At 33.1% G+C, this 11,165-nt stretch overlaps 1 protein-coding gene across 1 annotated transcript; it reads right to left on the bottom strand.

Annotated features, from left to right (window-relative positions):
* Positions 1-4,365: 4,365 nt before the first annotated feature.
* Positions 4,366-7,980, bottom strand: LOC145132861 (U-box domain-containing protein 13-like). Its single transcript, XM_079067803.1, has 3 exons — positions 7,513-7,980; positions 5,960-6,517; positions 4,366-5,830 (listed from the first exon to the last, which is right to left on the bottom strand). Exons 1-3 carry the CDS (start codon positions 7,786-7,788, stop codon positions 4,718-4,720), a joined length of 1,947 nt encoding a protein of 648 aa, XP_078923929.1. The 5' UTR covers positions 7,789-7,980; the 3' UTR covers positions 4,366-4,717.
* Between the last annotated feature and the right edge of the window lie 3,185 nt (positions 7,981-11,165).

Genomic DNA, 11,165 nt, shown 5'->3' on the forward strand with positions numbered 1-11,165 from the left:
TAATTTTGAACATTTGATATGTAATTATGATAGACTTATCATGATATGTTCTTCATATGAAAGTAATTTATCCATATTACTACGACAAGAATTACATATGACATTTACGAAAATATATATATTATATGTGATTTGTTTAACATGTATATGCACCTATGTATGTTATAAATTTATAATTAAATATCTTTATGTTTAATAATTGAAGGGATTACAATAATGCATCAAAACCAATTATTTAGACGAGTATAATAATAATAATAATAATAATAATAATAATAATAACAACAATAATAATAAATATAATAAATATACATTTCCAAGTACCGCATTCATTTGAAACTCACACTACAACTCAAGAGTTTTCTAATTTATGTATATTTATTAGTTACAACTCAAGAGTTTTTAACTTATGAATATTAATTAGTAATCACTAATAACTTTTTATTTTCCTTTCTTTTATAAGGTTGTAAAGTTTTGCTCATTAAAAACATTAATGTATTTGAATAGATTTGTGATTTAAATATGAAGGGTTAATATAAATGTTATAATAGATGTTTTAGTGTTTTTATGTTATTAAAAGTTATAATGTTTATTTTTCATATTTTTTATTATTCGTTGTATATATATCTTTTTTAATACAAATGTTATAATAGATGTTTTTTCCATTTTTATGTTATTAAAAGTTGCATTTCATATTTTTGTTCATACGTTTTGTTACCCGTTATATTATCATTCATTTGATATATAATTTACACAATTTTAAACGGTTTATAAAATTATCAAATAATTGTATGTATATCACAATGACTTAAAAATTAAACAATAATGTTTAATAAAACTAATATGTTAACTATATGTTTGCTTTACTACTAACATTTTGTTTCAAGTAAAATATTAAATAATAATTTGGTAAAAGTTATTATTTTAACTATATAATTATATTCTCGCGCAACGCGCGGGGATTCGCCTAGTATATTATATAGAGTAATAGGCGGCCCGCTTAAAAAAAACCTTAGCTTTCTTCTTACGATTGATGCAAAACCTCGCATCCTAAAAAACGCAACGGGTTCGGCTTTCGTTAAACCCTCAACGGCTCCAGATTTCTTCTTCCGGTCTTCAAAGACGCAATTCTCAGCCTCCATCTTCGTTATAGGCTAAAAATAATCAGCTTCCAGCATCAATCAACACCCCTACGTTCGAGTATGCAATCACAGTCACCGGTTAAAAATTTTGCATCCTCTTCGATTCTTCTTTGTTGTGTTGTTAATGTATAAGGGAAACATTGTCCGTTAAGGGCGTATCTTATCATCGTATGTCTCAGATTCTATATTCCTCGTATTCATATTGAAGCTATGTGAAATAATCAAATGTAGAATATGTTGGTTTTGATTCACACTCTGTTTAGTTCAGGCATAAATCTGCAGAATTAATTAATGATTACAATAGAAATTTGCATAATCCATTATTATTTGTTGCTAATGTATAAGGGCAACATAACCTTGACTTACTGGAGAAAAGTATATGTTGTGGAACCTCCAATCATGTTTCAAAATGTCAAAAAGTATGAAACTGAATATGCAAAAGTCTAATGGAATTGAGTGTTTAGTTTGTTGAATGCTTTTAAAGAAATTGGAATCATGTTTTATGTTACAAGAAATGGAATGGAATTGAATTCCTTTGGAATGTTTTATGTTATTTATTGAAAGAAGTTGGAATACGTCGTGTTTAGTTTGTTGAATGTTTTCTGTTATTTATTGATTTCTTATCCATGACAAGATTTAGAATTTGACATATTACATTTTTGTTTTTTTTAATTACTTTTTTTTTGTTGTTTTCTGTTGTCTGTTTTTTTTAACTGTTTTTGTTTTTTTTTTCTTAACTGTTTTTTTATATATTTTTAGATATATGAAACGAATGAGTATATTAAAGATGAGACGATTAACCTTGAAAGCCCAACCAATGATCCAGTCTCGGTAGTAAATGAAACACAACCTAAAAAATACAAACCAAGATCCAAAGTTTGGGACCAATTCGAAAGGTTTAAGGACAAAGACGGTGTTGAAAGATCGAAATGTTTGTATTGTGGTGTCTGACGATAAAGTGTGAAGGGAAAGGGTATGGTACCAAATATCTTTTAACTCATTTAAACAAATGTAAGCCTTACTTGGCTAAAGTAAACGATGGTCAAACACAAATAGCTTTTGGTGATGAAAACATATTAACATCTTGAAAATTTGATCAAAAAAATAGTAGGAAGGCTTTGACCCACATGTTAGTAGCTGATGAACTTCCATTTAGTTTTGTGGAATGTGCGGGCTTTAAATATTACAATAGTGTTACTTAACCAATGTTTAAAATTCCATGTAGAAGCACAAGCACAACTGATACCTACCAATTGTTTGAAGAAAAAAAAACCCTTCGAGTTTTTATTTAAAAAATACGTTGGTAGGATTTGTGACCAACGATACTTGAACTTCTACACAACAATCAAGTCATATGTGTCTCACCGCCCACTTTGTAGACAATGAATGGAAATTGAAAAAAAAAAATTGTTGAGTTTTTGTCCTCAAGAGAGTCATTGTGGGGTTGATATTAGAATAGTGGTTGAGAAATGTTTAATAGATTGGGGAATAAAAAATGTTTTCACAATTTCGGTTGACAACGCATGTGCTAATGACATGGCAATTGCGTTTTTTTTTTTTTAAAAAAAAAAACCTTTCAAAATTACAACAAGTGTCTCTTAAATGGGAAATGGACACATATGAGATGTGTTGCTCACATTTTAAACTTAGTGGTGCAAGATGGTATTAAAAAGGTTGATAGGCCGGTTGAGATAATTAGGTGGGCGGTAAAGTGGATTAGGCAATCAACTTCAAGAATTGACAAATTCACCAAGTTTGTTAAGCTTGTTAATTTGGGTACAACAAAACACTTGGTAAGAGATGTCCCAACAAGTTGAAACTCTACTTATCGTATGTTGAATATTGTCCATGTTTATGAAAAAACTTTTGAGAGATATGATCTAGAGGAATATGAGTTTTCGTTCCGACATTGAAAATGCGGGTTTATCGATATCTTCACCGAGGGAGGGTTTTGGATCAGTATAGGAGTTCTTTGACTCCTAAGATTATTGAAAGTATAATTTGTACCCAAGATTGGTTTGAGGGTGGTATAAGTGACAACATCGATTTTGAACAAGATTGATAATACCTACAAGAAATTGATAAAGGTACTTGTTTATCTTTAATATTTTTTAATATTTTGGCATGTTATGTTTTGTCCTTTTAATGCTTATACTATTTGTATAGATTTGTGAGAAGTTAGCACGTCTAATCAGAGCACGGATTGAATACGGAAATAAACGTGGCAACATGAAGATGCAAGATTGATGAATATTTTTCTGAAACTAAGAACCATTTGAAAGTGATTTGAAATGTGGTTATGTTTTGAATTGGGTTATGACTTATGACTTTTACTCTTTTGTTATGTTTAGACTTTTATTGTTTAGTTGGGTTGTGTTAAAAAAAATTAATTTAGTTTATTTTCTTTTCATTATCCATAGTTTATTTAATGCCGAAACTTGCACTATATGCTCTCTGATGATAATATGTTTTTCCATAAACTGTTTTTTTTTAATCAAAATTTGAAATGGAATGCAAAAATTACATAACATATTATAATGACTTGTATTGTTATCGTATATGTACTTGTTAATTGTATGAAATATTTTGCTACCCAATTTTTTATTAAACCAATCCAAATGTAAAAAAAAAAAAAAAAAAAAAAAAAAAAAAAAAAAAGTGACTCAAATAATTTTTGAGTATACCCGAAAATACCCGACCCGACCTAAAACCCGAAACCCAAGAACCTAAATTACAATATAGTTCGGATATCAGGTATTATTATCTTAAGAAAATACCCGAACTACACGATTCATTCTACCCAAAACCGGAAAATTTTAGCCGATCAACACCCCTATATGTCATGCTTCGATCCATATGTTAGTCACCGGTAATAATGAAACTTAGGTTCCTATTTGATCATATATGCGCTGTTATTGTTGTCTTTTTAGCATAATATTAGTTGAAATATCATTTTTTAAAGTTTAAATTAAAAACTTTAATTCCCGGGGTAAAATTTTAAAATGTCCGACCCGACCCGATACCGAATAACCGAATTGTAATTTGGATCGGTTATTGGTTAAACATTCGGCTACAAAAAACATGAACTACAAATTTTCCTTGTTCATTTTCTTATTTTTCACATTGATTATTAACATACTCTTGATTGCATCTCGAATGATGATGTAGGGACGAAATTTTTTAATAACTTGAATACAAATCCTAGTTAGAAAGATAGGAACCAAAAACAAAACATAAACCCATGTTATTATCGAATCAGAGTCAACAATGAAAATGTGAATTTTGTGACAACTGTTGAAGTATTGGAGGTAGTAGTTACTAGTTACAACTTACACGCACACGCAATCGCCACCCTTTGGCCTAATCACGAAAGAACAGAGCACAATCCTCACCGGTCACCAATACCATGAGATTTCTCTCTTTCTCTTAAATCTCAATTCCAGAGTCATTTTGTTTCTAGTCCTCTAGACCAGAACACAAAACAAAAAGAAAATAAATAAAAAATATAACTATAAACTGAACAAAGGGCTTAGGGGGTCCCCCCACTTGTACACTAAATTAAAAAGAGAAAACCATCAGTTGTTAGACGGTAATTGCGGATGAGCTTCCGTCGGCAAGTGGTCTCCCGGAGCCAACAACTTCTGTTTTACTAATCTGGTAATCTTTTCCAGCAACTGTCCTGCTTTTCTCTTCCCTCTATCAGTCCCATGATGTAACAAATCCATCAATTTCCCCATAACCCCAAGCTCTTGAGCCTCCACCAAATACTTCTGATCACCGGAACAAAGGTGGACCAAAACCGCCGCCGCGTTCTCTTTATTCCTCGGAGATCCACTTCCGATAACTTCAACCAAAACCGGCACCGCCTCCGCTTTCCCTATCGCCAATTTCCCTTCCGGATGGCTCGATAGTATCGCCAAAATCGCCAACGCCTCATCCTTCATCCCGCCGTGTGCCTCCGTCAGAAGCTCCATCAACATCGGAACTACCCCCGCCCTAACCGCCCTCCCTTTATTCCCCTGATAAATACATAAATTAAACAACGCCGTCGCAGCGTCCTTCTTCCCTCTCTGTGTGCCTTCACTCAACAACAACACAAGAGGCGGAATCGCTCCTAACGAACCTATCGTCACCTTGTTTTCGTCGATTACAGAGAGACTAAACAGCGTCGCCGCCGCATTCTCCCGCGCTTCCATACTACCTTTCCGTAACACCTGAACAATCCCCGGGACAGCGCCGGAGGATACAATACTCCCTTTGTTGTCTTCACAAATCGAGAGATTAAGAAGAGCGGTGACCGCGTGTTCTTGCGTCCGGGAATCCGGTGCTGTGAGGAGGTGAGTCAGTAGCGGGATTGCACCAGCCTCCGCCACGGCCACGCGGTTGTCGGCGTTACGTTTTGCGAGGAGACGGATTTCTCCGGCGGCGGTTCTCTGGTCGTCGGGGCTGATGGAGTTAAGTTTACGGAGGAGATTTTCGATCATGGAACGCTCCGCCGGTGTGCAGGCGGACGCCGACTGTTTGGCTCGTTTTGGTGGCTCCATTCCGTTTGTTTCACACCATTGAGCTATTAAGCTCCGTAATACGTAGTTTGGTATGAGTGCAGTACTGGTTAACTTTTGTTGCGTTTTGGGACATGTGCTGTGGCCTTGTTCCAACCATTTCTCTATACATGTTCGCTCATACGTCTATAAAAATGCAAAAAAAAAAAATATATATATATATATATATATATATATATATATATATATATATATATAATAAACATGAAATTTCATGATTACGATATGAAAAAGGTGAAGTTCATTATCATTTACCTGTCCTGTGGAGACGATGACAGGATCTTTCATTAACTCGAGTGATATAGGGCAACGGAAATCATCTGGTATGATGCTGTTCTTGAGATTTTTGACTACTGTTCCTTGTGTGCAACTTGGAAGATGAGAAGTTTCTACTTTTGGATCATGAGTTTCTGTTTGTACGAAATCTTTGATTCGTTTTAGTAGTGATGACATTTTTTCTACAGTTTCTTCTGGATCTCCAGTTATGGTTACCATTTCGTGTAATGCTATTGATTCGTGTGTAAGGTCGGTTATTTCTGTTAGGTGTAGTTTTTCAGCCAATCGGTTTAAGACAGCTGGATCTTCTTCAACATTGATGTTTTTGTTGTAAAGAGATGAAAGATCTTCATATAGTTCAACATCTGGTGGATCGATTCTTCCTTTTGCTCTTCTGAATTGAGCAAGAACAAGCTCAACTTGTTCTTTTACTTCATCTGAGATGTCAAGATTATCAAAAGAAATTCCACTCAGATCTTGTTCCAATCGAGCTGTAACTTCTTGATATCTTGTCATGATTTGATCTCTCTCCAAGACCTGATTCAGAACATCATAATCAGAAAACAAGAAGTAATAAAGGATAAGGCAACATTTTGTGTACATGAAAGTTCAGTGTAAATTTACAAAAGAAAAACAACTTTATCTCCTTTTAGAGTAATTTCTTTTTTTTGTCTTGTTACACATCTTCAAATGGTAAAAGCCTAAATCAAGTAATTAGAATATATTTGAATTTAAAGTTATGTTGGTCTAAACATGGAGGCAACAAGAGCTTTCAGAATAATGATATGTTAATAGCATAATCTATAAAATCATTAGTTGACAGAATCAATAATTCAATATAACAATCAGAGTTAGGACAAGAGAAACCAGCAAAACAGATTTCCCAAAACAGAAAGACAAGTTGTCCAATTCTAACTGGCTTAATTGCAAACTCGTAAATTAATTCAATTGACAGAATCTCATGCATTAATATCAAAAGGAATTTTGGTAATAAAACGGTATTTAGTTTAAAATTTGTTTACTCTTGAATGCATAAAGCAACGTAATAATGTTTGTATTCTCTGACTTTTGAATAAGCATTGATTTCACTGTGTAAAATCTAGACATGTTTCAGACAGTAGTTGCAAATAAATGTAACTGTAGTGGTATTATACTATTATCTCTGAAGCACAATCTACAAGATCATACAGACAAAACAAGTAGATTACTCGAGATCTTCATTTTTTCGGGTGAAAAAACTAAGATTATATATCAACAAAAACGCTACTGGATGAATAAATTGATTGGAGTTAAAACGTATAACCCTAGGTGAGCTTCAAAGGATTCTTAATCGCCTAATTATTCAGTATGTCTTTAACAAAATCAGCTTTAAATTTTCACGGATTTTGAAATTTCATGTAGAAGATACAGCTCAATCATTAATGTTGCATCTTCCTACCAAATTAGGAACGAAAAATTAAAAACTACAAACAGAAGATAATCAGGATTTTGATACTCAAAGAAAGGATTAGATTCAATTGACAGAAACTTACCAAATATATCTTGCTGCCTTCACTCCCGATTCGAAGTAATTCCTTAGCAGATTCCATAGCCTCCATTAACGAAACCAAGGCTTGATGAGAATCATCAGAGAGTGGCTCCTTAATATCACGGATTTCTTCAAATAGTGGAGTTAAGAGCTTTAACCTCCTAGCTAGATTAGAGAAAAGCTTCTTCACTGTATACTGGTAGTCAGAGATTGCAGATATCTCGTTTACAATATCAATCAATTTCTGAATCAGTCCACCTTTCTCTCCTTCTTCCGCCATCCAACAGCTTCCTAACAAAAATCTAAAATGAAGACTAGAATAACACAGATTCAAAAGCTTCAAGAAATTCAGGGGAGAAGTTTCTGTCAATCGACGGTAATGGTGACCGGAGATCGGAGCAGGTTGGAATCCATTGAGAGAGAGAGAGAGAGAGAGAGAGAGATGGGTGAGAAGTAGGAAGAGAGAAGGGCTTTTTGTTGGAGAGTGGCGCGGCTGGTGTGAGCTTAACCTTACAAGTAACCAGGGTTTAGTGATGATTCTGTTTTTGGCAAAGTCTTACCTGGAAACGAGTTAACAATAATGACTCGGCTCAGCTCGGCTTGGATCCGAAAGAGCTAGTTGAGTTGAGTAGGGTAATGATTTGACTCGGCTTTCCACCACGTGTTCTGTCTGTTATAACTGACACAATAAGGTCTGTAATATCGTTAAGTTACACCAGTAACTTTCATCGTTTTCTACTCTTTTGTCATTCTTTTTGGCTCGTTTAAATTTATAAATACAATGCTGGATTTTAACTAAATTAAAATCTTTAGTTTTACTTTAACTAAATCCATCTCAATCAAATCTTTTTAAATACAGAGATTTACCAACCAATCAAACAATCAAACATGTTTATTAAAAGGGTTGATATCGGGTTCTCATCTGATTAACTTTTTTCCAACCCAATCTTTCCGATAAACATTTGACTAAACTAAATATCAAAAAATAAATAAATAAATAAATATATTTAATAAAATATGTTATATATTTCAATAGTTTTTCAAATGAAATTAAAAAAATGATAAAAAGTCCAATAATTGTTCTGGAAAAGAAATATAATTAAAATCATAAAAATAAAATAATTAAAATAAAAAAATATTCAATATAAATATTCAATAGATATAAATTAACTATAAATATACTTCTAATACAATTGGCAGCTTAAAATCAGATTGAAATTTCAACCATAATTCAACTCATTTAATTAAGAGAGAAAAAAAGACAAATATAACCATTTTTTAGGGAAAATGTCGCTATAGCTTTACTAACTTACAACTTTTGGTTTAAAATATCCCTTTTTTTCTAAGGATATGAAGTCTAATTTAGAAGGTTTAAAGGCTATTATTTTGAAAGTGAAGGTGTCACTGAGTGAATATTTTCTCAGTCATCAAGTGTCATTTGCCACTTCAATTATAAGTTTGTCACCTTACTTGTCACGTCAATTAAAACATGTCAATTCATTTCAATAACTAACCTACATAATGCTTCTTTTAGAACCTGAAGAACATATTCCTCATACCGTCATTTTGTGCTTCGTACCCTTTCTTCTACTGTTTCTCTCTAAAATCGCTTAAGTGGAATCTTGTTATGGCGGTTTACATGAAGATCGATCTTCATTTTGAATGTATTTTTATGAGGTACCCTATTATCAATTACTCAGATGGATCAAAGTAGAGGTTTAAGGATATCGATTTTGTTGGAATGGACAAGAACGAATTTGTGGTGTTCCTTGAAAGATTCGTCAATGAGAAATGTGTGAATGTTTATTACTACAAGCCCGACATTGATTTTCATGAAGGATTGAGGATAATAGCCACTGACATCGACTATATGGATTTCATCAAAGTAGGGTATATGCTTGTGGTTGTATACTTCTTGTATACATGGATAATCTTGGTGTCAATCTGCAGGAATGGCTTAATGATGAGAAAGTTGAAGTATTCAGTCTTAAAGACAAGCATTCTAGTGTAAGTGAAGTTCATGAAGAATTTCAAGATTATATGGATGTTGACATTGACCTAGATGAATTACAAAGTAATATGGATGTTGACATTAAACATGTTGATTGCATTCCTATGAACAAGACCATAAATGATGTGTTTTTCAGTAAGCTCTTCCCCAAGGCGCAACCAACCCCAGACAATTCACCTCATGAGGAGCCATTTGTTTCAGATGGATGACAATGAGGCAATACTTGAAGAGGTAACAACTTTTAATGAAAATGTTCATTGGAAAAAGCAAAAACATGTGTTAGGTATGAGATTTGAAAGTCATAAACAGTTAAAACATATATTGTGTAATTATGTTGTTGCTAATGGTTATCAGTTGTGCTACAAAAAAATGATAGTATGGGACTTTTAGTTAAATGTTGTTCTGACCTGTATAAATTTAGACTGTGAGCTTCATGGATGAGTGAAGAACACTATTTCCAGATTAAGTATCGCATAGATGAGCATAATTGTGCAAGAAATTTCAAATTGGGATCAATTTATGCATGGGTTGTCAGCCATTACACCACACAATTCTTACAAAAACAAATAATAAGTGTTTGGCTACTTAGGGAAGAGGTTAAACAGAAATATGGTATTTATGTGAGTATGGGACACTGTAGGAGAGCAAAAAAACATGTAATTCAGTTAATTGAAGGCACACTTGTTTAACACTATACAAAGCTTTGGTCATGTGGTGAAGAGATAAGAAGATCAAATCCAGGATCAATACTCAAAATGGATGTCAATTCAATGTTAGATGGAAAGACATATATTAGGAAGTTTTACATATGTTCTGATGGCCTAAAGCAAGGTTGGAGAGGGAGTTATAGAAGAGTGATAAACCTTGATGGTTGTTTATTAAAGCGTTCATGTAGTGGAGAGTTAATATGTGTTGTAGGAAGGGATGCTAATAATCATATTTTCTCAATTGCATGGGCAGTTGTCTGAGTGGAAAACAAAGAAAATTAAAAATGGTTTTTTGGAGAATCTTAAAGATGACCTAGGAATGGAAAATGGGTTTGGTATTACCTTGATGTCAGATCAACATAAGGTATGTCACTTACTACCCAATTTGATTTAAACTAAATTCAAGTTTAATTTTTTTAATAGATTACCATTACTATATAGGGGCTGTTAGAGGTTGTCAAAGAAATATTGCCTACTGTTGAGCATAGGCAGTGTTCAAGGCATACTCTTGCCAACTTTAGGAAAAGATTCATTGGTGTACACTATGAGAAGATGTTTTGGAAGACATTCAAGGAATTCACTGAGTCTTTATTCAATGCAGCCATGAAGGAAATCCAACTCCTTAATCCTGCAACATTTGCATACCTTATAGAAAAAATCCCAAATCATGAAGTAGATCATTCTTTCAAGAGGATAAGATCTATGATGTTGTTGAAAATAGATTATCTGAGAGATTTAATAATGTGATCAGTGATGCAAGGAAAAAACCAATCATCACAATGCTAGAAGAAATTAGATTATATGTTATGGAGAGGCTTTTCAGTTTGAGCATCAAAAGTAGTTCATGGCCTGAATATAAACCATGTCCAGTAATTACAATTCTACTCAATGAGTTTCAAAAAAGCTCAAAGGTAATTTCTTTACTATAAAATGCTTACT

Source organism: Lactuca virosa, chromosome 8 (genome assembly GCF_052849685.1).
Source record: "Lactuca virosa cultivar CGN04683 chromosome 8, Lactuca_virosa_CGN04683_v6, whole genome shotgun sequence".
Classification (NCBI taxonomy): Eukaryota; Viridiplantae; Streptophyta; class Magnoliopsida; order Asterales; family Asteraceae; genus Lactuca; species Lactuca virosa.

Excerpts from the sequence above, each read along its gene's own strand:
- LOC145132861 (XM_079067803.1), bottom strand. The coding sequence starts at position 7,788 with ATGGCGGAAGAAGGAGAGAAAGGTGGACTGATTCAGAAATTGATTGAT. Across the intron at positions 6,518-7,512 it reads AAGGCAGCAAGATATATTTG|GTCTTGGAGAGAGATCAAAT; the intron begins GTAAGTTTCTGT and ends GTTCTGAATCAG. Across the intron at positions 5,831-5,959 it reads TCATCGTCTCCACAGGACAG|ACGTATGAGCGAACATGTAT; the intron begins GTAAATGATAAT and ends GCATTTTTATAG.